Source organism: Grus americana, chromosome 22 (assembly GCF_028858705.1).
Source record: "Grus americana isolate bGruAme1 chromosome 22, bGruAme1.mat, whole genome shotgun sequence".
Classification (NCBI taxonomy): Eukaryota; Metazoa; Chordata; class Aves; order Gruiformes; family Gruidae; genus Grus; species Grus americana.
The window spans coordinates 4,382,959-4,410,641 of record NC_072873.1 but is presented as its reverse complement, the minus strand read 5'-3'; the positions used below and the strand labels follow the sequence as shown (position 1 = coordinate 4,410,641).

At 43.2% G+C, this 27,683-nt stretch overlaps 2 protein-coding genes across 13 annotated transcripts in view; one reads left to right on the top strand and one right to left on the bottom strand.

Moving 5' to 3' along the window:
- Positions 1 to 1,861: 1,861 nt before the first annotated feature.
- On the bottom strand, positions 1,862 to 17,119 carry LOC129195602 (G protein-activated inward rectifier potassium channel 1-like). 5 transcript variants are annotated; one of them, XM_054801809.1, is made up of 4 exons: positions 16,563 to 17,114; positions 12,538 to 14,230; positions 6,207 to 6,423; positions 1,862 to 3,933 (listed from the first exon to the last, which is right to left on the bottom strand). In XM_054801809.1, exons 2-4 carry the CDS (start codon positions 13,186 to 13,188, stop codon positions 3,332 to 3,334), a joined length of 1,470 nt encoding a protein of 489 aa, XP_054657784.1. In that variant the 5' UTR covers positions 13,189 to 14,230; positions 16,563 to 17,114; the 3' UTR covers positions 1,862 to 3,331. The 5 variants fall into 5 exon arrangements, 4 of the variants coding, with proteins under 4 accessions (XP_054657784.1, XP_054657783.1, XP_054657785.1 ...); XM_054801808.1 differs by having other exon boundaries at positions 12,538 to 13,710; XM_054801810.1 differs by having other exon boundaries at positions 12,538 to 13,640.
- The window catches only part of MPP3 (MAGUK p55 scaffold protein 3), a 25,129-nt gene continuing 13,036 nt past the window's right edge, over positions 15,591 to 27,683 (top strand). For 2 of the 8 annotated variants that reach the window (XM_054801804.1, XM_054801802.1), the window contains exons 1-8: positions 15,593 to 16,379; positions 19,465 to 19,575; positions 20,395 to 20,513; positions 21,006 to 21,083; positions 23,096 to 23,176; positions 23,715 to 23,852; positions 24,799 to 24,880; positions 26,396 to 26,514. In XM_054801804.1, the coding sequence (XP_054657779.1) occupies positions 19,551 to 19,575; positions 20,395 to 20,513; positions 21,006 to 21,083; positions 23,096 to 23,176; positions 23,715 to 23,852; positions 24,799 to 24,880; positions 26,396 to 26,514 (642 nt within the window). In that variant the 5' untranslated portion in view covers positions 15,593 to 16,379; positions 19,465 to 19,550. Of the gene's footprint in view, positions 16,380 to 18,054; positions 18,221 to 19,464; positions 19,576 to 20,394; positions 20,514 to 21,005; positions 21,084 to 23,095; positions 23,177 to 23,714; positions 23,853 to 24,798; positions 24,881 to 26,395; positions 26,515 to 27,683 lie in introns of all 8 variants that reach the window. The other 6 variants (XM_054801801.1, XM_054801803.1, XM_054801806.1 and 3 more) reach the window with 6 other exon arrangements.

Here is a 27,683-nt window from a genome sequence, read left to right as displayed (position 1 = left end):
AATTCCACATGGCAAGAAAAAATGTGGTTTGTTTGGGAGTTTTTGTGCGTGCAAGCTTTGTACATCAAAGTCCTATTTTTCTGCATCCTTTGAAACACATGTGTGACCTCCTTGCATGAGGTAAGATCTACATCTAAGCTTTCTGGGAAAAGACTGTTCCTGTTGAAAATGGGCATATAAAATCCTCTCCTTTGCTCAAAAGGAGAGAGTTAGCAGTTTTGTATGGAAAGTTTGATTTGTGAAGGATTACCAGTTAGCAACCCCTGCTCAGGTGCTCTCGCACCCAAAGAAAGCAACGGTGCTTTCTTCTTGTTCTGCGTAGTGATGGAGTTCAGGTTTACCACAGGCTGTAAGCCTCTTTGTTAATAACTAACATCCCTCTAAGAGGCAGCGATCAAAACACACGGTAAGCCTGGAGCAGTTCCCGAGCTGCAGAAGAGGAAAGCGCACGTGTAAAGCTCAGGCACCCAGACTAATCCTAAACGCTCTGCACATTTCTTCCTTTAAGCGCAGCTCAGGGGTTGAGAAAGCGAGGAAGGATGCGCGGGATCACCGTGCCCGAGACAGGCTCTCCTTCGGGCCGATGTCGTGAGCCCGTGCATCTGTAATCGTGCGCAGCCGCCACCTGCCTTCCTCGAACCATTATGTCCCCGAGGTTTGGGAACCTGAGTCATCTCCAGGAGAGAGGGCAGGGTGTCACGCTGAGCCCCAACGCAAAGTTACTTGCTGGGTTGGGCCGGCGGGAAACGCGATCGAGCAGTTGGCAGCATCCAAAAACCGCTCGGGAGTCAGAGTCCCCACTCGTCACCCACTTGTAATCAGAGGCGAGATTATTTCAAGCACGAGTGTTCTTGCTGTGACAAGTAATGCCAGACCAGGAGGGCAGCTTGTGCCTTGGTTTTGGTTTTTTTTTTTCTCCCCACAGTTTATTTTCTACTGTTCTGAATAAAACATTCCTGTTGCTGAAGAGAAACATAACAAGCCAGGTAATCCTTTTACCAGCGTGGCCATGAGGGTTCTCCTGTTACCGTGACCTGGGGGCATCTCCCAGGTGCTCAGCAAACAAGTCCAAGCTCTCTTTGTTTCTGAGGGACAGAGCAGACCAGAGTCCTTCCTTTCCGGGCACGCGCTCCGTTGGGTGTCTGCTCTCATTTCCTTTCGTGGAATGACTGTGCATCCCCCAGGGTTGTGTAGCTGCAGTCAGAGAAGAGAAGGATAACAGAAAGACAAGTATCCTTGTGATGGGCAGAGCCCAGGAGCTTCTGACCTGCTCCTTCCTACGTGGCCCATGCAGGGGGGACAGTGCCGTGCCCAGCCCACCCACCCTCCCTTAGCTGGACCAGGGGGGAATCAGCAGAGCATCCTGCTGGGACCTCTCTACAACAGCAACTCTAGAGGTTTCCATTCCCTACTTCGGTTTGTAGCAGCGTGCTATATGCAGTAAGGCTGCAGGAATTAACTTTTCTTCTTGTTTTTAACACAACAGCCTTGGGTTCTGTCCACGCCAGGAAAGCAATTGGCACTGCCTCGCTCTTCTTTTGCAGGGTTGTCACCACAATTTCTGCATTATTTTTGTGGGCTGGAATAAAACCTCGGTAAACCCAATGGTTTGGGGTACTGGCCTTAGATCAGGTCCAGTAACCTCAGTAGCTTCCTACTGTCATACCAGCTAACCTGTAACTGAATCCACAGCACCCACTCCCCAGCTGCTCTGTACTTTGCTCTATAAAGACAATCTCTGTTTGAAAGGCCTTTGCAAATGAGCGCTTGAGTTGGACACATTTCCACAGTGCTGTACACAGAAAGCAGTGAAAACTTTAATGTTCTTGGAAAGACCTGAATACCACAAAGAAAAAATGGATTTTCATGTAAAAAGTGATTTTATTTTATGTTTTCTCCAGAGTTCCTAGTGAAATTCTCCCATTATTGAAGGGAAAAAAGTACAAATCAGGCAAGCTTATACATCAGTAGTGAAACATGCCCTTCACAGTGTGGCTGCGACCTGTCCTTGCAAACTTGACTACAGTCCTCGTGTTTCATCTTTGCAATGACAGAGAAAAGTGTATTGTTTAAAGAGCACTGAGACAAAGAAGGAAACGTTAAAGAGGACAAGACGGCCACAGATATCCTTCTGCTGGGGAGTGCTCTGCTAGTGATAAGCACCCTATATGCCGAGCTACCAAACATCGCATTTTACAAAATCGCAAATTCTGCTTATGGTTGCTCACTCACTACCAAGTGGAAAAAAAGACCTCTTTCAGAGATTGAGATGGACAGCAGAATAACTGCTTTTCATATATTTATGTTAAAACAGAGTTCTACCCTGCAATAAATTGCGTAATATTATAAATGTCAAATGTACAAAATTCTTGAGAATCATACATAAAAGAAGGCAAATGTAATCAAAAAAAGAGTGACATCAGAGACCCTCACCGTTCATTAGTAAAACTCTGAGATGTGTACATACTATTGTCCACTCCTGGAATGACTGAGCATTATCTAGCACTTTGCTTTTATTTACTTACGAGGAGTCTCCAAACTAAAATTTCACGAAGCTGAGGTATGAGACACACCATTAAGTTGAGCTACTGACCTCAAGTTCCCTTTGCAGTGAGTGGCAATACAGTTGTTAAAATTCAACGTGTGATCCACCTGATCGATTCCTGGGGTCCAACTTTGGACAGGATAAATGATCCTTGTGTTTCCAAGAGCTCGTGTAAGTCAAACCACACAAACGGCTATCGCAAAGCGCTTCCTTCACCTGAGTGACAATGAACAAGATTCTGGGGCCACGGAGCTGGCATGCCACGATCATTGGGAAAGAAGGATGTGTGCTACTAAGCTGCACAGGAGGGACACCTTCCAACAGGGTCACTGGGAGAACTGGACTACGACTGAGCAGCACCACAGATTCTTCCTGTGTTCTGCTGTTCTATACATCAGGAAGAGTCCAAGATCCGAGCTGCACAAAATGGTGTTTCAGCTGGTTTTACACCCTTTTTGGCTTGATCTCTGAACACTTCACTCTGCAACTAAGGATCTGGTCCTTGCTTTGTGAAAAAGCACATATGGAAGACAATGAAGATTTGCAATGAGCGTGCTGATAAATATCATTAGGGCAGTGATCTCTTTGGCACAACGATCTAACCTTACTGCCCCTCGAAGTCCCATTATGCTACCTAAGTTGGATCTGTACATAACAATTACACAAAAGGGATCGTTCTTCCTGAAAGTGGCAAAACCAAATTATGACTTTACTGTAAAACAACTCTTTTGGGTCAGCAGTCTTGAATGCGGTTTGTCGGCAACAACTGAGCAGTTGCTTCTGCTCTCAAGAGAGGCAATCAGAGTTCATTTTTTGAAGTTTGGCCGGAAAATTACCTTCCAACTTCATCTCTAGAGCACACATACTTGGAGGGTTCTTCTGTAACTCAAGATCACCAGTAGACAGAGTCAAAGCCTCAGCATTTATTTTCAAGGCTTTCAGCTGCATCCTGTCATCACTGTCTTCACTGTCACAGATGGGACTTATTTCTTGAATTTTCAAGAGATCTCCGGTACTGCAAGTCTTCTCTGCATTACTGGAACTCATTCTCAGGGCTCTTCTTGGAAGGTCCTCCTTTCTCGAGCTAATCTTCTGAAGTTTAAAAGGGAGCTTGTTTTTCTCTCCTGCAATATCAATACAGTCCAGCGAACAAACCTGTTCTCTTCTGGTTTTGTTGTTATCGACAGGACTATTCAAAGGAGATACTAGGGACAGGTTTTCTTCTTGCTCTTTAACACTGAAAGGAGGAGTGGGGACTTCAAATGTTGCGTGAAACTGAGAATAATCAACACGGAAAAAGCCATCTTCTAGGGACATTACTGGAAGGAATCTGTGACCCCAAAGAACTTCATCTTCTGTATACGAGGTCCTAGCTTGACACGTCATTCCTACAGAAATGGAGACAAGAGCATGACATTCTAATGTGAGCAAGTAGACCAGGATCTAGAATAAAAAAAATATAAGGTAAGGCTGACAGATAAAAATCAACTGTAGCCTGTAAGCTAACAAATTTATAGATTATAAAATGGAGCGATTGTTCCTAATCAACCTACCAACAGTCAATGGAGTGCCTCCAATTGAATGACTAGGGTTTTATGCAAATATTGGATTAAATATTGCAGACTTACACCAAGCAAACAGCTTTTGATAAAAGCAAAACATAAAATTAAGACAGTATTAGCTCGTTAGCAACAACAATCTCCTAGTTTGTATGTAATACTGTTTCTTGGAAGTCACCTTGGGAGAAAGAACTGTTGCTTGGCAGAGGCTTACAGAATTCTCTGGCAAAGATTGGGCGTGGGGGGAGCCAAAGCTAAATGAAAAATTTAATCTTCCAATCCTTCTATAGGCTAGGCTACTTTTTCTCCAAAGAAAAAGCTGTGAAGAGACACTGGAGCTGTCATCCATGCTAAGACATAGGTACCCGCCCTGGTTACAGCTGGGATAGAGTTACTTTTCTTCCTAATAGCTGGTATGGTGCTGGTTTTTGGATTTAGTATGAGAATAACATTGATAACCCACTGAAGTTTTAGCTCAGGAACAGGCTGGGCATCGTTTGGTTGGTGGTGAGCAATTGTTTTTCATTTGCATCACTTGTTTTTCTTGGGTTTTATCTTTTTTTTTTAATTCTCCTTTTCTCATTACAATTTATTGTTGTTATTATTAATTTTATTTCAATTATTAAGCTGTTCTTATCTCAAACCACAAGTTTTCTCACTTTTACCCTTCCGATTCTCTCCTCCATCCCACTGGGGGCTGGGGGGGAGTGAGCAAACGACAGCGTGGTGATCAGTGGCCGGTTGGGGTTAAACCACGACAGTACCGCTTGTAAAGCTTGTAGAGGAACTTGTTCCACTTAGTGCAAAAAGACATCATTGACAGGATTTACATGTGTGAACTGACAGCTAAAATGTGTTCTAACCAAGCCAAGAAATCTGTTACAACCTCAGCACAACCGTGCTGATGATAATTAATACAAATATCCCAAGTGAGTAGAACTTTAAGACTTCCTGTCATGGTACTCTTCGGAGGAAGGATTAGCAGTCAGTAAGCCCAAATTCTTATTTGCTCTCTGGTTACCGCTACGCTAATTCTCAGACAAGTGTAAAACGTTTCCCTTGCAATACCCAGTTAGGTAATTGCATTACGTGCAGTTACCAATGCACACTCATCTAAGATACGTGGTTCAGTTGTGGGATGAGAAGAGGCTTCTGTGGGGATCTAAGGACTGCCACACTCGACGTGAAAGAGTGTTCTGCCCCGGTGGATTGCGCATTTATTTAGGGCTCAGCCCAGCACATGGATAGTAATCGGTCAGTTCTGTTTCTGGTCCAGATGACTGCACTTGGCTGTGCCAAAAGGACATTACTGTTTCAAAGGCAGGAACCGGGCAACTGGTAATCTTGTTGAAAGAAGGATGAAAAGGCTCTTTGTGATCAAAGTTTAACAATCCTCAGAAGAAGGCAGAGGAAGATCAGAACATTGATGAACCTGCTGAATGACTTGGACTTTAACAGTACGCATGGATCCTCGATGCGGAGCTCCTTACGTAACCGCAGCGCATTGGCGCAGGATTCATAAAAGAATTAAGCCCTCAAAAGACAAGGCCACAAAGTCAGCTGTCATCTGGATAACGCCATATCAGAATTTAAAAAAAAAAGTTAAAAAAAAAAGTTAAAAAAACCCCAAAAGCCCTGCTCATATTTGCCAATAACCGCATGTTCCTACAATCTTTGCGACTATGCGGTCTGTATTTGTACTGTAACACTGGATTTGTTATTTTGCATTCAATTTAACGCAAGCGACGCTGAAAGTGATTTTGCAGCACCGGCAGCTTTTAAAGTTCAACGTTCTTTCGGGGTGGTAGTCCTTAAACCAGGAATCTTATAAGGCTGTTGTACTCCTCTACATGCCCAGAGTGGCAGGGTGCATCTCTTCTTGGATGTCCTGGCCACTTTGGGCATCAGTCATGCAGAGCCCTGTGGCGAAGGGAGGTCTCCTCTTGGCTGGTAAAGGCCACTGAAGCTCTTTAGCATACGGCAGGATATTCTGGAGCATCCAGGATTAGCATCCTGAAAGGATTAACAGCTGCCTCGCTAAAAATATCAGGACTGAAAACAAAGATTAAAAATCAGAGCATGCATATTATTCTAAATCTTACCAGTAGTCTCAACAATTCCTTCAAGGATGACAACTATTTCAAATTGCTCACTTCTTAGTGATCTTTGTGAGAGACAAAAAAAGGGGCTCTTTGAGTTAATTTCATGACAGATGGTTAACGGGGAAACTAAAAACAGCTGGTCAGCTCCAGTTCCAAATCCAACATCCAGTTCACACTGGTCTAGCGGCAGAAATTCTCCCTCTGGCGTCTGTCGGGACTAAAGATGAAAAGATGATTTAGTAATTATCGTGTGAGGCAAAACATGAAAAGCAATGCAATGAAGTTTAATCCTGCCTCATTCATAACATTGTCGTCTACGTATTAGGTCTGGGGTCTTCATAACAGAGATATAAGTAATGCTGAATACTATAAGGCTACTATATATGACCAATTTTGACTTTTCTGATTGTGAGGCTAGATCTCATCATCATCTACAAACTTTACTATGACTTTTTTTTTTTTTTGGACAAAAACATCAGGTACATGCCTTACAACGCATGTTCGCCATGAACATCCCGTGGCAAAAGTTCCCATTAATGAGAACAAAATCTACAAGCCAGGCACATTTTAATCCATTGCCTGAATTCATGTTTTGTTATTTTTATATGTTACTAATTTTTGTTTGGAGGACACTGTGATGTACTAACTCAAAGGTAAGCATCATAGTAATTGTACAGCATGTCCGGTAAATGACGTTTCCACAAAACCATCTGAATCAATATTAACGATGCTTTCACCCCTTGCCAATTTGCATGTACCACCTACTGTATGTTGATCTTAATAATGAACTTATTATTACTAAGCTAAGCGCCTTGTTTTTATTCATGTTATTTCATGGGTCCAATAAAAATACTGATATAATAGCTTCCCCCCACCCCATAGTGTTCCCTCCAAATTTTCCTTGTATTCAAAGTATAACTAAAAATGACATCAGTTGGCCAGGCAGCTCCTCAGCTGATTGCTTTAAAGGTCTCTGGTGGAAATTGCCCATTAAACTCAGAAGCTTTGCAGAGCTTATTCAAAATCCTGTTTAAAATCCTTTCTGTTTATCGCTTGATTAGAAAGCACTTAACTCTTTAAGAAGCCAACTACTGATTATAAATGATAGATTATTCCGTAGTTATTAAACAGTTTTAACTGCGTTGCAATGGTATTGACAAACGTATTGGTTTGATTGCTCGGAAGCTCCATCTGTTAGTCCTGAGAGCAAGCCGAAGCTAGCAGTTTTGCTCTTGACTTAGATCTGACTGCTATTCTTTTAAGAAAGTTTCTCGTCTTTAAAAAAAATCCCTAAGCAAGTGCCTTCAGATTGTCTCTCTGCTTCACCTGTATCTTAAAAATCCTGAATTTTTAACTGCCTGGTATTTACTGGTGATTACATAACCAGTTAGGTAGCTGGTAGAGTACAGCTCCTCATTAAATACAATGCATTATTTCACTTCTATGCTATGTGTCTGGGTTTTTTGCTGAGGAAAAAAGAAAAAAAATCTTCCTATCTAAATGAGCAAGTTGTCCTTTACACAGGAGACAGTTTCTCCGCTGCTGATGAGGGCAGGGAAAACATCAGCCGATTGGTTGTAAAAGCATTCTCATGGATTATTCGTGCTGTGAAAGGTAAAAGACAGTGCTGCAAAATAAAAGTGATCAAAACCGCTACTACGCAGCGATCGTGACAGTCTCTGTTACGTGCAAAGGTATAATCAAACTACTGCAAAAACATCCTTTCTCTTTTCCCGAGAGAACCTGCGGAACTAAGCTGCAGACTACGCCATCGCTTTTGTTGCCTGGCTACTGTTCTTCCAGCGCGTGCACAAATTGGTTGACAACGTGTGATCTTTGCTCCAAAGTGACAAGGCTCAACATTAGCTGAACGAGCCAACATCTAAACCTCACATTTTCCCAAAGTTTTATCAAATACAATTACGTAGACAGAGATCTGTGTATTTGCACAAATCGCTGCCTGAATGGCTTAAGAACTGTTTCATCTACAAACCATTTTTCTCTGTGGAAGAGTCTTCGATCAAATCCACTCAATAGTAAACAAATCCAGCAAGGATGATTAGAGGTAACAGATCTGGGAGAAAGCAAAAGGTTGTGTTTGAGGTATTTGGTATCTTACATACAGGACTGATTTATGCAGGGTATGGAAAATTTTTAAAAGAAACTTACTTATTAAATAAAAAGAAATTAACCTGAATGAAGATAGCTTAATAGCCTTAATATGTTAAGACTCCTAGCCAGTGACCTTTGTTGCATATATATATCTCTATATCTATCTATCTATCTATATAGCTTTACTCAAAGGATCACAAAACAGGGCAGAGGACTATAAACTGCCAGCAGTAAGTTTGGAAGGCACACTTGTGATTCTTTAATTTTGATCACCTGCATAACACAAAGCCAAATAAATTCCGCAGATCAGTATATGCTTGAACAAGGGCACAACTACTCAGAAATGCCCCACCTTTCATTTCAAACGTGGCCAGAGACGGAGAATCCAAAGGTCTAGATGAGTTGCTCCGAAGGCTAATTGTCTCACAACTAAGAAAAAAAAGACTCTGTGTCTGGATTTTTCCACCTTTAACTTTCTACCACTGGATCTTTGTTTTGTTTCTTCTTACGAGGCAGAATTCCATTGCATCATCACTTGATCTGTTTTTGTGTCTGACCAAACATTTTATGACCTTCGAGTCTTCACTGCTATCTTTTATTCATTCTTGGTGCTTTTCTAAAGCCTTTGTTTATTCACATCCTTCTTTAACCGGACAAAATGGGGTTTTGTTATTACTAACCCTCTTTCAGTTCACTCATTTAGAGAACTCACATAATTATATTTTGATACCTAGGTGGACTAACTAAACATCAGAGTAGAAAACATGGGATCTAAAAGACAGACTACCATCAAACTTAATATTGCGGTATGTTGCAGAGAAACTCAGGAATCTAGAAAATGCTAAACTGGTACGTGCTAATCTGCCATACAGTACTACGGTATTTTCAGTTCTGGTATTTGAGAGGAAAAACCCTGATCTCACCTATCTGCCTCACCCTTAGACTAGCAGCTTGCAAGAACATTTATTATATATTACATTACTGAAATAATATGAACGTGTTACTTTGATACCGCTGTTAAAGAATTGTGTGGGTTTTTGGAAGTGACACCATACCTGGAGCTCTAGCTAAGGTAATTCCCTGGATGACTGCTACTTTTTAATATAGTCTAGCTGCCCCAAGCTGTAAATACAACCAGAGTGAGCTGAGCTTGTTCAGACCGGAGAGCAGAAGGCGTAGAGGGGGATCTAACAGCAACCTTCCAAATCCCAAGAGGAAGGTAATCAAGAAGATGCAGCCAGGCTCTTCACAGCAGTGCATAGCGGGAGCAAGAGAGACAACAACCATCAGTTGAAACGAGAAGGTCAGACTGGATTGGAAAGAAACTTTTCCATCATGAGGACAGTTAAGCAGTGGAAGAGCTTGCCCAGCAAGGCTGTGCAATCTTTGTCCTTAGAGGCTTCCAAAACCAGACTGGATTGCCCAGAGCAACCTAGTCAGACCTCCTAGCTCACCATGCTTTGAGCAGGAGGTTGGACTAAAGACCTCCCCAGGTCCCTTCCAATCTGAACAATTCTGTGATATTGAAAACCATATTGTTTCTGCGCATGCTTTGCTTATTGAGTTGAGATCACAATATAACGGGCCTCCTTACTTTTTTGCAAAGCCTGTCATCTGCCACCTGCGAACTTTCTGTTACAATTTTGTTTGCTTTCAGCTTCTTCAAAGCTGTTAATTAGTACAGCTCAAAGAATAGGTGCCTGCTGGTCATAACCCAAAGCACACTGGCTCCACGGCTACCATGCTTCACAATTCTATTTCTAAAATTATTGCCTAGCACGTGTTGAAAACAGGCTACAATGATTTTACATTCCTCGGCTTTCTGAATCAAAATGTCCTACACTACTAGCTGAAACACTTTACAGACCACTTTACACACCAACACTATCATGTTTATCGTATGTAGTCCCATCAAAAGAAGATAAAAATAAGTATTGTAACTAATTTAAAAAAAAACCCAATACTGATTGCCATACGGTGGATGCTGGTCGCTGCTGCTGTCACCAGATCACTCAGGCGCACTAGTGAGGTGCAGGAATTAACAAACAGAACAATACAGTTCACTGGGACACTGAAAAGGCTGGGACCTGAAACCGCACATTTTCAGCACTTACTTCCAACCAGCTTCTTTCCATTTCTTGCCCCAGGAGGTTGCCTTTTCCTGCTTCTGGAGTACTCAATGTAAATTAGAAAGCCTCAGGCTTCTGGAAAAGTTTTTGCTGAAACATGCGCATTTAGTCTTGTAATTCTGTTTTCCAAACTCTCCACAACTCAGTCCAAAAAGGGCCCCAGACTTTTCCGTGACATCACTACGCCATGCTGCTGGGCAGTCCCCTGGACCAAAAGAAAAGCCAGCACAGTGTGGTGGCAACCCTGTAATCTACCAAATATCCTAGGGAATATATCACAATTTCAGTAAATGCCATTCCGACAGACTTAGATTGGTGTCCTTTCTTTACAAATGTAAATCCTCGGGGCTCCATTAGTCCCGCTGAAACACTATGTTCACGACTAAATACGGCTCCTATCTCAAGCACAAAAGTGTGATAAGACATATTTCTTCACATTCTTTCACTGTGACACAAGTAAAAAAAAAATAATCTAGCTCTCTAATCAGGTGCAGGATAAGTGTAGCAACATCAGCTGTCAACAGCACTGCATGAAGCACGGTGGAAAGAGCACAAGTCACAAAAAGGCAGCACTTGCTAAAGATAAATGGTAAGCAAGTTCCGGCACATTCACCGTAAGTTTACAGGACACAGAAAGCTACTTCAAAGCAGATGATGTAAATTCACACGCTGCCGGAACGGCCGCTATGACTGCTGGAACGGTGTGTCAAGGGGGACACAAAACTTCTTCAAAAGTAGTTTATAGCGAAATACTATCACTGTAAAAACACAACTGTGCACCGCTTTTATTCCACTTTGACTTGCAATCTGTCTTGCATGACGGACAGAATTAAACACTTTATAGGAGGCTTTCTACTATATTTTAATAGTTAGAGATCAACAAAAATCATAGTTTAGGTGGCTTTCAATTCCTACAAAAATTGCTCCATTTTAACTCCTGACAGCATGTTCCCATATATGTATGTATATCCAACTTCTTTTTGAATCTTAGCAGATTCTCCATCTTAAATGGTATTCTGCAGCAAGAAAAATGAACAGCTCAGCCAAGCGTTCTGCACAGAAGGAAAACAGGCTTTTGCATTTACCATTGTCCCGTCACCTACTGCATCGTGCTTGTTTCTGCAGATTATTAAAATGGCCAAACAGTTGCTCCAAAGAGAGGATTACTGTACAGAATACAGAACATTTACGACATTCAAATATGATATTCTAAAATTAATGTCATCACTGGGACCCAGCTGCTGATGCTCCCCACAAAGCGTGCTCCCGTCACAAGACGGAGCTGCTGTTAGCTGCTATGTTGCTTCATCGCGGCACGCTGCACACGTTTTCCTTCCATTCTACTCCTGCCCAATGTCTCTCCCAGACTCCCGTGCCTGCCAAACTCTACTGTCTCCTGATGATTTTTTTTTTTTGGTTATGATCTCCTTTGAATTCCAGTTTTCTTGCATTCTGAATTACACTGACCATTGTCAGGGATTAATAAATGGATACTGGTGACAATCAAAGGACCTTTCCACTAAAGCGACCGCACAATCCCTCTGAAACGCTGGGAGGCTACTGGCTGGAACCAGGGGGTAAGGAACTGCAAGTTAAAGCTCCCCAAGTTCCCCCAAGGGGGAAGAGGAGGTCAACGTTGATCTTTGTCCTAATTTAATGTCACCACAAAACAGGTATAACCAATTTCTTATTCCCAGCCATCACCTGCTAAGGGGCATGCCTTAGTACCCCTCCCTGCAGCTATCGTGTATCCTGACACATCCATCCTTCCTGACCAAACTGGCTTCCTGCCAGCCTCACAACGCACTGCAATGCCCCTGGGCACTCTCTGACGAGACCGTCTCTTGCCCTCCACCTTCTGCTTGGCTCTTTCACGGCTCCCACGACAAATTTTTCTGAAGCCCTTCACACCACCTCGGCCACGTCCTCTCACCCACATGCCAAGGGACAGGGCAGCAGCAGGGGCCGCACGAGGGAAGCCCCATGCTACCCGTGCTATGGGCATATGGTTGCACTCGGCCCGCACCCTGCCCGTGTCACCCACCACAACGTCAGCACCCCATCCCAGCCGCTGTCGTGCCAGGCCTCACCTTGATCAGCTTGCAGCGGATCTGGGCAGACACCATGTGGCTGTTGCGGAGGTTGCCAACACGGAACATGAGGCAGAGCTTGCCATCCCGCTGCGAGACGACTGCAGCGCGGCTAAACATGAGGGTCTCAGCTCTCTTCTTGGGCTGGGACATCTTGATGAACATGCAACCGATAAGGAACGCATCAACAATGGAGCCCAGCAGCGACTGGAAGAGGAACAGCACGATGCCTTCAGGGCAGCGCTCCGTAATGTAGCGATGCCCGTAGCCAATGGTGGCCTCAGTCTCTATGAAGAAGAGGAAGGCGGAGGGAAAGTTGTACACGTTGGCCACGCACGGACTGTAGGTGTTGTCACGTGCCCGGTGCAGGTCACCTCGCAGGTATGCGATGCCCCACCACATCGAGGCCATGACCAACCACGCGACTGTGTAGGTCAGCAGGAAGATCAGAAGGTTCCAGCGCCACTTGAGGTCCACCAGTGTGGTGAAGAGGTCAGAGAGGTAGCGGCTGCTCTCACCACCCAAGTTCCCGTGTTGCACGTTGCAGCGCCCGTTCTTGTCCACGAAGCGCTGCCGCTCTCTGCGGGTGCCGCTGCGAGCCGGGCCCACCGCCTGGTACTCGTCCCCCGACTTCCTGCGCACGGCAGACATGCTGCCAAGGCCCTCCGCGGGCGCGGCGAGGATGCAGCGAGGATGCAGCGGGGCAGCAAGGATGCGGCAGCACCTTGCTGCTGCCTGCCCGCCCAGTGCGGCACCGGCCCCCGGGGAACAGGGTGCCCGCGGAGCGGGACTCAGCCGCCGGCAGCGCAGGGGGGAAAAGCGGGCAGCGCAGCCGCGACGAGACCGAGAACACGGCGGGAGAGCGGGGCCGGGGGGCGGAGCGGGGCGGAGCTCGCCGGGGAGCGGGGCGGGGGCAGAGCCGGGATCGGTTCGCTGAGCCCCGCGGGGCGGCAGAGCGCGGAGCCGGGGCTGGGCCGTAGGGCGCCGGCGTCTTCTGCTCCGAGCCGTTCGCAGTCAGCGGTTCGTTCCGCGCTCGGAGACCCCCGGGTGAGGACAAGCGATTACTTTAGAGGGTCCTCTCTGGCCGGGTAGCGGAGCTCGGGCTGCAGGAGATGAGGAGAATAACGTGGGCAGCTCCGAGTGATCCGCCGAGAGGCCGTGCTGCCGGCAGCGCTGGGGATTTGAAAAGGAAATCGTGAGATAGGTCAGCTCTTAAACAAAGGAATGCGAAATACAGTGTTGTTTAGAAGAAAACCCAAACCCTCCAGCTGTCATGGATAGTCTGCAGTATTTCAGAATCCTGTTTGCATTCAGCAATGCAAGCATAGCACCGTAGTGCAAGTTTAAATCTCCTACAACTGCACACAACTGAAAACTGATTTCTACGTGTTTGCATTTCATAGCATTTCCCTTTTGTTGTTTCTTTTTTATCTTTCTCTTTTCCTCTTGTAAAATAAGTGAAAGTTGCTTCTATTAAAAAAAAGTCCGAGGATACAAGAAAGAGCAATTTGTTTGGGTTTTTTCCCTCCTGGTAACCACAGTGGACTGGTAAAGTATTATTAGCTGTCCTTGTAATGATTAACTTATATTTGAAGAAACCAGGTGGTCCTGTATGCATTTAGCAATATTGCTGCCATCATATCTGCAAAAGCACACCGAGTAAATCCTTACACTGTCTGCAGTGAAGAACTACCTGTAAAGAAGTAGAACAGATTTGGCAATTATTTGTGTAACTGTGACTTGACTAAAGAAACTGTATTCATGTATGCATTTTTACAAATGAAATAAAAACTTATTTAACAATGATCGAAGCGGCCTGCCGACAAGTCTCCACATGCCTTTCTCACTATTTTAACAAATTTTAGAAATTTTCCTATACTTTTAAAGTCACGGCAATGATTGCTGCAGATAGAAGCACTGCTGTTCGTACCTTGGCTTGGAAGAAGGAAAATGTTATTTTCTTTAACGTTATTCTTTGTTCAGGTGAACCTTAGGCGAATACTGGGAAGCACTTCTACTTTGTCTTTAATTAATGCCATTTGTCACCATCATGATGTATCACTAATGAATAGCTTTGGAGAAATTAGTATTTAATTCATTCTATAAAGCATAAAATTATCATGAATGTTTAGTAAATATGTTGATAAATAGCTTGATTATTCTTTCCAGACTAACATTGTGTGCTGCAGACTAGCCTTCATATACATACGTATTTTAAAAGGATATTTTACTCCTAAGAGCTTGACTAACCAAAGTAGCTATACTCCTAAATTATTACTTAGTATTGCATCTGATAAGTGGCTAATAGATTGTCTAATCCCTGCTGCTGAGGACTTTTAAGGATTGAAAAGCTAGAGAGAGTTAAAACTCATCTGCTCCTAACCTATCTCCCAAATAATACCATTTCTTTCTAGGGAAAAAAAAAAAGATGCTACCTCTGTAGAGCCTAGCAGATCTTCTGCCATACTGCTGTGATTTGTATCGACATTCTCTTTTTGTCTTTCCATTGGCTACCCATTTTACTTCCTTGAACACAACTTTTTTGTCCTTAAGGCCTGACTTGCTTCTTGTGCATGCCCTGCCAGCTGTCCTATGCCACCAGCCTGTGAGGTTCTGCTCCCTCGATGCCTGGCCACCAAACGTCCACCAGCGTGTTTTTGTGCCTGCTCCAATGCCGCATCCCCCTGCAGCCAAAAAGATAGGCCTGTTAATGAAGGCCTACTTGTATTGTATGTGATAAGAAACTATTCATTGTTACTTCAGGCTAACGATTCTTAGAATGAGCACCTGCTACACATCATGATAAAAAGGAGGAGCTACAAGACACTTCAAGGTCCTTATATATGTACTTTTCAGAAAGGGAGGACACTAATTGCCTCCAGGAGCATCCTTATCTTCCTGACACACAACTACCAACACAGAAGTATTGAGAAACTAGGGGAAAGGTAACTTGGGCCATGGTCCCCATGACCACCGACCCATAAGCCCCCTACCCAAATTATACCACCTACTCAAAAGATAGAGGCAGATAAAGGAACTGAGCATGCATTCCAGTTTGCATATTCTAATGCAATAATTCCCATTATTCTAATGGAAAGTGCATCACTTAGTAATCTTTGTAATATTCGTGTATAAATATGACAAGAGAACCAGCGTAAGGTGTGCCTGGTTAGAGGAACTATCCTCCCAACACCCAGCACGGCAATAAAAGGAAACGCCTGCTTCTTAATGCTAAATTGGTGTTAAGGAGTTTTCTTTTATTCCCGAATTTCGGTGACACCCCCTCATAAAAAAAAAGCCTCCAAAAAACCCCACTGCAGTGTCCCCCTTCGCGTCTCCCAACGCCACAGCACACCTGGCAGCGGCTAGCTAGGGGACTGGGCGGCAATGCCCCCCGCTACCCAAGGAGAAGGGGGCTCTGGGGATGAGGTAGCGCAGAGCGGCGCTCGGTCGGGTCCGTCGGCGCCCCGGAGGCCTCCCGAGCTGCCCTGGAGAGCCGTGGGGCCCTTCACGGGAAAACCGCGTCCGGGGCCGCTACCTCCGGGGCGAACCCCCAGGCCAGAGCTCGCAGCCGCCCCTGCTGTACACTGCGGTTTCGCGACGAAATCCCCAACGGTGCACAACGAGGCGGGCGGGCCCCGGCCACCCCCCAGTCGTGGCGCGGCCGCCCGCCCGGCCCCAGGCATGTTGGGGGAGGGAGGGAAGGAGGGAGGAGGCGCGTAGAACGGCTCTAAGGGCGCATGAGCGAGGCGCGCAGCGGGCGACAGGGATACGAGAGCCGGGGAGTTGCTCTGCGACCTGCCGGGGCAGGCGGCCAGCACTGCCCGGACCCGGACCCGCAGGTAACGGTCGCCCGGCGGCAGCACTGCTCCTGGCGCGGCTCTGTACCCGCACAGGCGGCCAGCGCGACGCCATTTTGCAGGCGGGGCGGGGCTGGGCCGGGCCGAGCAGAGCTGAGGTCTGACGCTGCCTTCGAGGCGCGGGCCCCGGTGTGGCGGGAGCCCCGCGGGTCTGCTGGGGTTTACCTGGTGGGCTGAGGCCGAGGACTCGGGGCTGGGCCTGGCGGAAGCCCTGCGGAGTCCTTCGGCTGGCGGAGATGGGGCCTGAGGGGCGTTCGCAGAGCCCGGCCTCGGGGCTAGGGAAGCAGCAGCTCTCTCTGGAAGAGAGCGTCTCGCTGCCGGCGTGCGGGAAGTCCGGTGCGGGGCGTAACCTCGCTCCATACCCGTTGGGCCCGCGGCTGGGCCTTGAGGAGGGTCGGCCGCTGCTAAGCCTTGCCGCCGGCAGAGTCATCGGTGCCCGAGCTCGGTGGGAGCGCACGAAAAGTTCTCTCCGGGGCAGGAGAGTCCTGCCCGGCCGTGCCGGGGGAGCTGGTCCGTCTTGCCGTGCTCCGCCCCTCGGGTTCCCGCCAGGCCCCCAGGTCGCCTGAGGGGCGCCCGGCCCAGTCCAGACCGCCGGCCCACGGGCGGCCTCCGGGGAGTTCCGTGTTCGCTGTGGGCGCTCGGGGGAAGAGCCTGTCCCCGTGGTGCCGAGCAGGGATCGATGTGCGGTTTTCTCTGTGCTTCGTTCAGCCATCAGAGCAGTTGCTAAAGTAGGTGTAGTAGCCAGCAAATGACCGGTTCGGTCAGATTTGAAGACTTCTTGTACACAAAAGCAAAGTGAGGAGAAATCCTGTGTCATAGTTATCAGCTGTGGTCTTATTAGCATGCAGATGCATTTTCTGACCTAATCACTGGGGTGATCTCCTGGAAAGATGTTAAAATGCAACTGCTTTCCAAAATGAGGTCTTTTACCGCTCTGAACGATGTATCTGGATTACAGAAGCTTTATGTTGTATTAGGCTGTGAACCACACTAGGTTTATTTCCCAAGGTAATGGGGATATGCCAAAGCATATTATGCTTCTGTTTCATGCCCTTCTTTGACCCCATGTACAGGTCAGTTCAGTTTATTTAGCCCTTTCCAAATATCAACAGTCCTTTTCCTAGGCAAGGAAAGTGGCTCAAATGTTCTGTCTTAGGAACAGCTGGATAAGGATATGTGTGAAACATAAATTATGGTTTACAGTAGGTATTTTTAAAGAGGAAAAGTGTGTTTGAGCCTATTCATACTACAATGATGAAAGGACAGATTTATGGTTCTGAGGCCATTTTGCAAAATAGCATATGCTGGGGCTGAATTTAATACCTTGAAGCCAGGCCCGAATATTGGCATGGAGTGTGCTGGTGACAAATTATTGGATATGGAATGCTTTTCATTCTTTTGCCTGTTCATTCCAGTCAGTGCTGACTAACAGGGGGTTTATAGAGCATGGGAAATGCCACTAGGTAAAAACCTCCATTTCAATTGCTGTGCCTAATTCATCTAATTCCTGAGTTTGCAGTCAGATTTTTGAGATGTTAAAACATACTTTCAAGATACCTGTGTAGGATGCTTTTGCTAAGAGTCTGGAAAATAGTTTGTGTTTTCTTGGGTTTTGGCACTAAATAAGTTTGACTATGGGAATCACACATTCTTATAGAGCACACAACTGAAGTTCCCTTTCTTGACAGCTATAGAAGATTTTAAATATGTGTCAAGTGAAAAGCAGTAGTCAAGGAACCAGAGCGGTTGAATGAATTTCTTTTGGCATGAAGTGTGTGAAATCAAGTGTGTAAATCAAGGGATTGCTTTCTTCAAAGCAAAAGGTAATAAAAATGCTTCTAAAAGTTAATTAGATAAATGTGTAGTGTATATATAACACACCTGAGTACTATTCATGGATTAGATAAAATTACAACACTTGGCTCATTTCCTTAGAGACCTCAGTTATGTTTTTGTACCCGGGTGGACTAATTAAGCATAGCAGTAGAAAGCCTGGGGTGCAAAACACAGGTGACTATTGAGCTTAGTGTTTCAGCACATTGTAGAGAAACTCTGGAATCTAGAAAATGCTAAACTGGTATATGCTAATTTGCCATGCAGTACTGCAGTATTTTGAGGCGGCTAATCAAAATAAGGTTGAATCAGAAAACCATCAAACTTGTGTGATACAATCAAAATATCAGAGATTTATCTACAAATAGAAATACAAGGAGCATCCTTTATTGCATTTAGCAAAGAGTTGGAGTATCCCACATTTCTTCCTAATCCTTTTTGTGTGCTGTTATGGCTGTTTGTTTTTCTGCAAGCATTAGTCCGATGAATTTTATGAGGCTAAATGAGATTTTTAAATGCCCTGGAACACACAAAGTGTTTCATCTTGGACTGGTGATTATAAGCATAGATTCAGTTTTACAGTTTGAAATTAAATTGCTCTGGAGTCATTTGCTCTCAGTGACAAGAAAAATCAGCAATAAAAGCATCTAATGGAGTTTTTGTGCAATGGAAGTAGCCTTATTTGTTGTAGCATCCTTGGTACCCATGACCAAGGTTGATGGAGTGATGCTCCTATTAGCTTTAATGAATCGCGTGTAATTGTGGCGTGGTCTGCATCAGAATGCCAAGGGGGATGTAGATTCCTTTGAGGTGTGCTTTTAGGAAGCCCCAGAACATCTTGTCACGACAGCAGCTTCCTGCATGCTCTCTCTATTTCTGGGCATATGGTGTTTATTGGTGCGTTTAGACATCCATCCTGCAGCATGCTTTTTTCTTATCTGTCTTTTCAGATAGTTACTTAGGCCTTCTACAAATGTCTATCTTCAGAATAGAATAGGGAAGCATCTGCTCTCCTCAGCATCAGCTTTATCCAAGATACCTTATGGTTGTTATATAACATAATATTTTTATGTTGTTACTTGCATAGTAGAATAACTGCAGGACTCTGCCCAATTCAGGTTAAATTCAGGTTAAACAACACTTGAGAGAAAGATGTGCTAGGAATTTACCGTTTTTACATGACTGCCATTTTTCTCGCATGCTTGAGCTTAGGTATTATCTTTCCTCATTTCAGGACTGCCTCTGAATCGCAGTCCAGAAAGAAGAACCAATCGTGTTGATTTAAGTTGAACATTTGTCTCTAAGATTAACAGCAAAGCCATGCCAGTGCTTTCGGAAGACTCAGGTAACTAATCTGCATGCTTTCAACAGACCAGTGACTGAAATTTTAGTGTATGTGTTTCACACAGGAAATGAATTCCAACTGGAGTTGAATAAAATAAATTCAACTAGATTTCTTGGCAATTAGCTGAAAGAAAACAAGGAAAGTGGAGCATAAAAGGTAGAAATTAATAGTTAGTTAGATTTCAGGAAACACCCAGTTTCACAAGAACCCTAGAGCCCCTGAATATATGCTGGTAGACAGGCCCTGTGCACTATGAAATTGGGATATTGATGATTTAAGCACTTTTTAGAAAATTAGCCACAAGTTTTGCTTCCACTGCAGTGGAAATCTACACAGGTCCTTTCCTCCTGTGGTTCAACCTGACTTCTAACAGGTGCCTCAGGGGTAGAAAGGGCAGGGTAACACTTACAAGTGAAGTTGCTCAGGAACTGCTCCGGGTAGCTGTGCAGCAAAGGAGGTGGTTCAGTCATTTTGTGAGTCTGTTGTGGCACTCTAATAATTCAAAGCTTGTTAGAGGGCTAGCTGTTCTGGAAACAAAGAGTAATTAACACGAAGGGGGAAACTTCAACAGAAATGTCTTTTAAATTATTTATTGCTTTGGTAGCTTTTGCCTTAATATATGTTATATCTTAAGCTGTGTTTGCCACTTAAGAAGGGAGTGTTACAAAATACATGGAAGATAAGCACAAATTTCTCTGCGAACTTAATGATCACCAGGATGGTACCCAAGTAAATGTATTTGATGTTAAGTCTGCAGTAGAAGGTCCCATGAGACATGCTATCTACAAAGCTTTTGTTCTGTCTTGAATTCAAATTTAGGATTGCATGAAACTTTGGCCCTTTTGACATCTCAGCTGAGGCCTGATTCAAATCATAAAGAAGAAATGGGATTCCTTAGGGATGTCTTCAGTGAAAAAAGTCTCAGCTACCTGATGAAGGTAAAAGTTCATTTATGAACATACATTTTCCTTACAGGTTACTTATTCTCTGTTCCCTTGATTTATCAACTGTTTGCTTTGCCAAAGTTTGGGGGTTTTTTGGTAGAATCCTATACTGACCCAAGCATGTATGTATTTAAGCACAAACATTAAGAACATTTGTTGACAATTAACATATTTTGTCCAGAAAAGCCGTTTCTGCCTTGATTGCCAAAATGCAGATACAGTGCCCCGTAGCTAAAAATCAGTGTGAGATGGCTTCATTTTTTCCCTTATGCTGCTGAAGTCTTAACAGATTTTCTGGCTGTTTGTGAAACTAGCATGAGCAAAAAGAAAACAAAGACTCAAAACCAAAAATAACTCCGAGAGGTTACTTTTCTGACACTTATCTCAGAAAAATTATATTCCCTAAATATAAAAATATTCCAGTCTTGATATATTTAGGAAGTTTTGTATCTCTTTGTAGTAATATACCTGAATAATCTTTTTCAGATTCATGAAAAACTCCGTCATTATGAAAGACAGAGTCCAACTCCTGTTTTACATAGTGCAGCAGGATTAGTTGAAGATGTGAGTAAAAATTCTTGTCTCCTTATTTTCCTATTATTTAAGCCTGCTTTTCTAACAAATCAAAGCTTTGCAATTGTGCTATATGTATACATATTTCTCATCTTCCCCAACTGTCTTTGGAATCCATTGGCTAGTTTCACTCATTATTGATCAAGGAAATGAGAGCTCAAAAATGTCATGCCCCTAAATGTCCAGTGAATACAGATACAGGCAGGTAGAACAGAAGGATGTTATTAATGGCCTTCATAAGGGAGAGGCTGCAAAAAGCTTTCAGTCCTCTTGAAAATAGAATATCCCAGCTAAGCATTCAGTCTTAAGGACTTAAATCCATTACAACCCAAGCAGCATTGATGTTCACATTAGAATGGTTTGAGTTGGAAGAAACCTTAAAGATCATCTAGTTCCAACCACTCTGCCATGGGCAGGAACACCTTTCACTAGATCAGATTGTTACTACAGGCTTTGGTAAAGAGCTTTTCTCCATCTTTCTTTTAAGCCCCCTTTATATATTGAAAGGCAGCAATAAGGTCTCCCTGGAGCCTTCTCACCTCCAGGCTGAACAACCCCAACTCTCTCAGCCTTTTGTCATAGGAGAGGTGTTCCAACCCTTGGATCATTTTCGTGGTCCTCCTCTGGACACGCTCTAACAGGTCCATGTCTGTCTTGTACTGGGGACCCTGGAACTGGACGCAGTACTCCAGGTGGGGTCTCAGGTGAATGGAGGGGGAGAGTCATGTCCCTCAACCTACTGGTCACACTTCGCTTTATGCAGTCTGGGATACGTTTGGTTTTCTGGGCTGCAAGTGCACATTGCTATCGTGTATCTGATTTTTCATCCACCAGTGCTATATGTATACATATATAAGTATACAAGTCCTTCCCCGCAAGGCTGCTCTCCCGGTCTGTTCACAGAGCAAAGTTGTATCTTAGATTTGTTTGTAACGTGCCACATGCCTGAAAAAGTGAAATTTATACTGCCTTTGACAGCTCTTTACAAGTGGCTTGTGCCTGTTTCTTTCCAAAGTGTAACAAAGGGCTGTGGAAGGTTTGGGAGCTAGAATTGGTCCCTTTGCAAAGCTAGGAGATCCGCTGCCCCATCTTAACCTGCAGCATATCCCTTCTCCCCTTTCCCACAAATAGCCTACTGCCTCCATAAAAGTTTTGGCGCTGCTGCCTGTCAAGTCATACAAAATTACCATCTGCTGAACAGCGGAGAAGCTGTTTTATGCAGGACTGTACAATTTGCCTATCTAAGAACCCTTTACAGGGAAAGGAAATCTCTCTTGTCTCAACACCTTCTGCCTTCCTCCTCCTCCCCACTCCTCCCCTTCTCTCTCCTCCCATTCAACCAGCCTAGTGCAAAAGTGCTTCCATTATTTCTCTAATCTTTTGTTTGGAAGGCCTGAGACTTCCAGGGCATATTTTAGTATCCAGGTTTGCAGGGGAACAAGGGGACTTGTGTTGCATGTTCCACACGGGTAATGCTACCTGGTTACAGAGAGGATTAAACTCCTTTATCATAGTACAAGCACAAGAGTATTGTTTCACATATCACTTACAGATTCTGTATAGAACTTAAAATTTCAGAACTTGTTCCTGAAATTACATTGGCGGAATCACTCTTACAATGTACGTTTAGGGGCTAGGATCCTGATTTCTGATTATGTCTTCCTGCACTATCTAATAAAAATAAAATAGATAAAGAAGCTGTCATTTCTTTTAGGATTCATGCACTATTGATTGGGATTGTTTTTCATCTGTGCACGCTACTTTAAAGGATGATAGAAGTTAGCAAACACTCACCAGAAACATTCACTTGCAAATATATCATAGAATAGTTTGGCTTGGAAGGGACCTATAAAGGTCATCTAGTCCAACCCCCCTGCAATGAGCAGGGACATCTTCAACTAGATCAGGTTGCTCAGAGCACCATCCAACCTGCCTTGAATGTGTCATGTGATCTTATTTGGGGGACTCCTTTTATTTTGAGGTTGTTAATTTTTGTTTTAAAGGTAATAGAAGAACTGCAGACCGCACCAGTGAATAGTGAAGAAAAAGAGCTACTTCAGCTGTTGTCAACACCACATCTCAGGGTAAAAAACCACACCAGAGATCTTAATGAAATTCCTTTGCAGAATTCCAATAGAATGTTTTGTAATGGAAAAGTTACATTAGAGAGTCCCTAAGAGAAAGGAAAAACCTCCTGCAAACTGTAGTTCTATTCTGCTGTGATTTCTGGCCCAGGCTTTAGGATGCGAAGGGGATTGAGAAGACACAGCATAGGCCTTACATGCATAATGCACCATGTTGTCTTCCCTCCCCTCCTTAGTATTTTCTCAGGGAGCAGAAAAGAAAAGGATACTATTTCTCAACTTTTTGCTTTTCATAGTCCCCCTCCATTCTGTAAGTTTATTTAGGCTGAGCTTTGTTATTGCCTAGGTTTACTTTAAATATTGACATATACCAGTATATAGTTTACATGATGGGTAAGATAATTGCTAAATCTTTTTTGGGGATTTATGGTGAGGGTGGGAAGGGGGAGGTTGAAGTTTGCTGTAGTGCTGGAAACATGAGAACTGTAAACTGTAATATTACCCCATTACATTACTGTTTCTTATTTCCTTTATGCAGGCCATGCTTGTAGTACATGACACTGTAGCACAGAAGAACTTTGACCCAGTCCTTCCACCTCTACCCGATAACTTTGATGATGATTTTGATGAGGAATCAGTGAAAATTGTTCGGCTAGTGAAAAATAAAGAACCCTTGGTATGTATAAGATAACCTATCTCTAGTCATAAAACTCTATCGTGCAAAAGCGATATTGTGAGTATGGAGGAGATCTTTGAAGAAGTTGTCAGACAGTCTGGAAGAGCTAGGAGTGTTCTGAAGCTAGTGAAATAACATAAAAAGAAAACTTTGGTAAATACACCTTTGCAATTTTGCGATGAGATGCTTTATAGGCATTGGTTTATAACGCCAGTTAGCACAGGGAACACGATCTCCGAGGCAACTGTATATGTCGGAGCAATTATGCTTATTATACATACTAATTCTTTTCATATTGTGGCTAACATTCAATGAATTAATACCTTCATTTGCATGAAAGTCAGTGATGTATGGTAAGAGTATGTTTGATAGCTGTATTGACAAGATACTAATTTTATACAAATGGAAAAATTGATTTCCTAAGAACAGACAATTGCATCAGGGAAGAAATCTGCTAAAGTGCTTTTTATATATGACAGTAGGTAGTAGAAGAGAGCAGTGACTTAATTCCTGATTAAAGCTTTATATTGCCAGCAGAGGTAGGGGAAGGAAAAAAAAATCTTAATTACTTGGCTTTCCTTGCTTTTATTTGCAGAAGTGCTGGCTATATTGTATAAAGAATCAGAAGACACATAGAGAAAGCTTCTTGTAAGAAATTCTGTTTTGCACGCTTGAGTGATTTTTGTTCACCACAATAATGTGGGTAGTGTAAGCACTCGGCAAAGTTGGTGGAAAGGAAGGTGTGCACACCTTCCCGCAATCGTGTGACATGGGCACAGGCAAAAGTTGAATAATAGTGAAAATTGTCAAAGAGGAAGACAAAATTTACAGAACAAATTAATTCCAGTTTCAAAGACACGTTAGCTTACATGTTATTTCATTGCTTACTGTATTCTAGGCAAATTTCTTATGATGGCTTCTTGGGCGGGGGTGCATTTTATTTCAGGGAGCTACCATCAGAAGAGATGAGCATACAGGAGCTGTGATTGTAGCAAGGATCATGAGAGGTGGTGCAGCTGATCGCAGTGGTAAGTTTCTGAAGAAAAGGGGATTTAAAATTGCGTTTGTAAACTGCTTTAAAATTTCCAAAATTATGCATGCACACATGTACTGTATACGCATACCTAGAGTGATAAACTCTAACTAAATCTGATGGTTATTCATTCCAAAACCAGTCCTTTGGACACAGGGGGTTTCATATATGTATAGACTATTTTGTAAAAAAAAAAAAAAAAATAAAAAAATAAAAAAGATAACAGCCTATTGAAATCTTAATAGGCAACTCTTAGATGTCAAGTCTGAACTAGTATGTAGGCTCTCTGTGTAATCAGTGGAGGGAGATGGATGTTGCTGGAGAACAAATCATCCCAATGAGCTTTAGAATGGGATAGGTCGCTGCTGGAATTGCGTTTCTTCCTTACTGACTATAAAGGGAGCCTACACGGTAAGCTCACTTGACAACTGAATTTCAGGTGTCTAGTGGCAAGAGAGACTTCCATGCTGGCATTCAGCAATGCTTTCAGGACCTACAGGGTCAATTCATGCAGTATTTGACCTTCCATTTTCTAGAAGGTGAACTTCCAGATTTTATTAAATAAGCTGAATTGGCCTTATAGACTCCAAGCCTCATACACTTTTTTTAATATACAAGTAATGCAATCCCAAAATTAATGAATTACTGTGATGAAGTAATATTCGCTGATGACAGCTTTCTTCTTGATCATGATCATTCTTCAAATTAGTGTAATCTGATAAACATAATGTGAAATGACTAGAGCATGCGCTTAGCATTTCTGTATTTCATCAGTAATCTATTAATTTAATTAGATGTTTTTCTCTAAAGTAGCCGCTAGGCAAAAATGTCAACAGAGATGGCAGAAGTAGGCCTAAGCTTTAGAAGAAAGAAAAGAAAATAAAGGGGTTTACCTTTAATCTGGTATCTTGGTTTATTCAGTGTATCATGTGTTGTTTTCTGTTTGCTTTACTGAGAAATTCTTTTATGTCAGTTAACGGTGGTTATATAACATAAGTATGATATTTCTTACTGAACTGGATAAACAAACCTAAACTTGTAAGGGCCTGTTCATGGCTTGTTAAAAAAAATAATAGTCCAACATTCTTTCTGGGACTGTGTAGTGTCAATCTGTCATTTGATGGCCATGTCATTTTCATTCCTGCCTTTATAGTCAGCAGTCTGTCTCCTGGCTCTAGAAGATTTGAGCATCCTCATGAAACTATTCCAGTTTTGCATTCTTATTGCTGATCCAAATATAGAGGCAGTGATTTTCTGGAGTATCTTACTACATGTTCTCTATCTCCACGTTGGTCTCTTATGAGACTGCTGCATGAAGAAATATGCCGTATGGAATAAGGGTGGGAGACTTCAGAGCACGTTGGCAACAGAGGCGCTTGGCTGTAGTAGCAAATCCATTAAGCTGGGTGAGGGAGGAGGGGAGGGATGCGCTATTGACTTAGGTCAGACATCAGAGGAGTGTTTCTCTCCAGTCTGTAGACTTACTTTCATTTACTTACCATCTTTTCAGGTCTTGTCCATGTTGGAGATGAACTAAGAGAAGTCAATGGTATTACTGTGCTTCACAAACGACCTGAAGAAATAAGTCAGATTTTGGTCTGCACTGATTTTCATTTCAAGATCTTTTCTGTTGAGTGATCTAGTAATTACAATAGATGATGAAATTTAACCATGAGTTTGAAATATATAGAGAGCTACAAGATGCAATCCCTGCTTGTCTTTGCATTAAGAGTTTTTCTTCTCCCAGTGGATTAATCTCCTTTTGACTTCAGAAACTTCTGCAAACTGAATCGGTACCAAGTAATATACAAATAGAAAGTTACATGTTGCTCTGTCAAGGACTTCCCTTTGGTGCTTTGTTTATGACAAGCAAATTGTAAATTAAAAGTGTGTACCTTGGAGATAAGTAGTTTATTCATAATACAGTATGTTAGGAAGCTGAAGAAAGTCTTGATTGTGTGTCCAATAGAGCTGTCAGTCTGTTCTTTATCAGCAGATTTCTTGCAACATTGGAAAATTCTTGCTTCAAGCTTCTCTAACATTAATGCCCACAAATCTTGGGAACTCTAAACCTCCACACCTGTGATTAGCCTGCTGCATTGCAGAAAGTGTCATAGCTCTTAATGCTTATTTGTCTCTGACCCCCTTCTTGTGGCTTGATTCCCCCTGTCTTGGTGTGGAGTGGAGTTAGGGACACAGTAAGAAGAATAGCAACACTGGGAGACTGAGGTATCTGACATCGGTTCCGTCACCTAATTTAAATTTAGATCAAAGTAATCCTGAATAAGGAGAATGACTGCTTTTAACTTGCAGGGGGAGGGGGGAAGGATCAAAATTGGATTTTGAAATACTCTGTAAAGTTTTATTTGTGGGGACCCTGGGATGCTATGTCATCTGTTACATGCCTGCTGTGTAATAGTTTCCTTTTCACAGTTTATTTTTTGAGAAAGAGCTACAAATGTCCAAGCTGATTGGGTTTCCATTTTAATGTGTGCAGAATAGCAGGCTTCTCTAGGACACAGTTCATCTCATCTAAAATAAGGCATCTAAAATAGATCAGATAAACCTATTCCAGATTTCCAAAGCACCTAGAAGTGTGTTTTAATTTACTGTAGCTAGTAATTGAAATTTACTAGAAAAAGATTTTTAGAGTGAAAGTAGATGTTTACTTTGATGTTTACATTTCACTGTAATGGTTAGCCACGATGTGGGGAAAATACAGCAATATTTTTCAAAGGAGCACTTTAAAATGGTTAGTCTGCAAAAACTTAAGTTAGTGTCGTACAAAAAGCCACAGA

What these genes read in the sequence shown, in the direction of transcription:
- LOC129195602 (XM_054801809.1), bottom strand. Translation starts at nt 13,188, where the DNA reads ATGTCTGCCGTGCGCAGGAAGTCGGGGGACGAGTACCAGGCGGTGGGC. An exon ending in TCCGCTGCAAGCTGATCAAG is followed by an intron (nt 6,424 to 12,537) that starts GTGAGGCCTGGC and finishes TTTCATCTTTAG; the next exon opens with TCCCGACAGACGCCAGAGGG. An exon ending in AGGAATTGTTGAGACTACTG is followed by an intron (nt 3,934 to 6,206) that starts GTAAGATTTAGA and finishes CCATTTCTGTAG; the next exon opens with GAATGACGTGTCAAGCTAGG.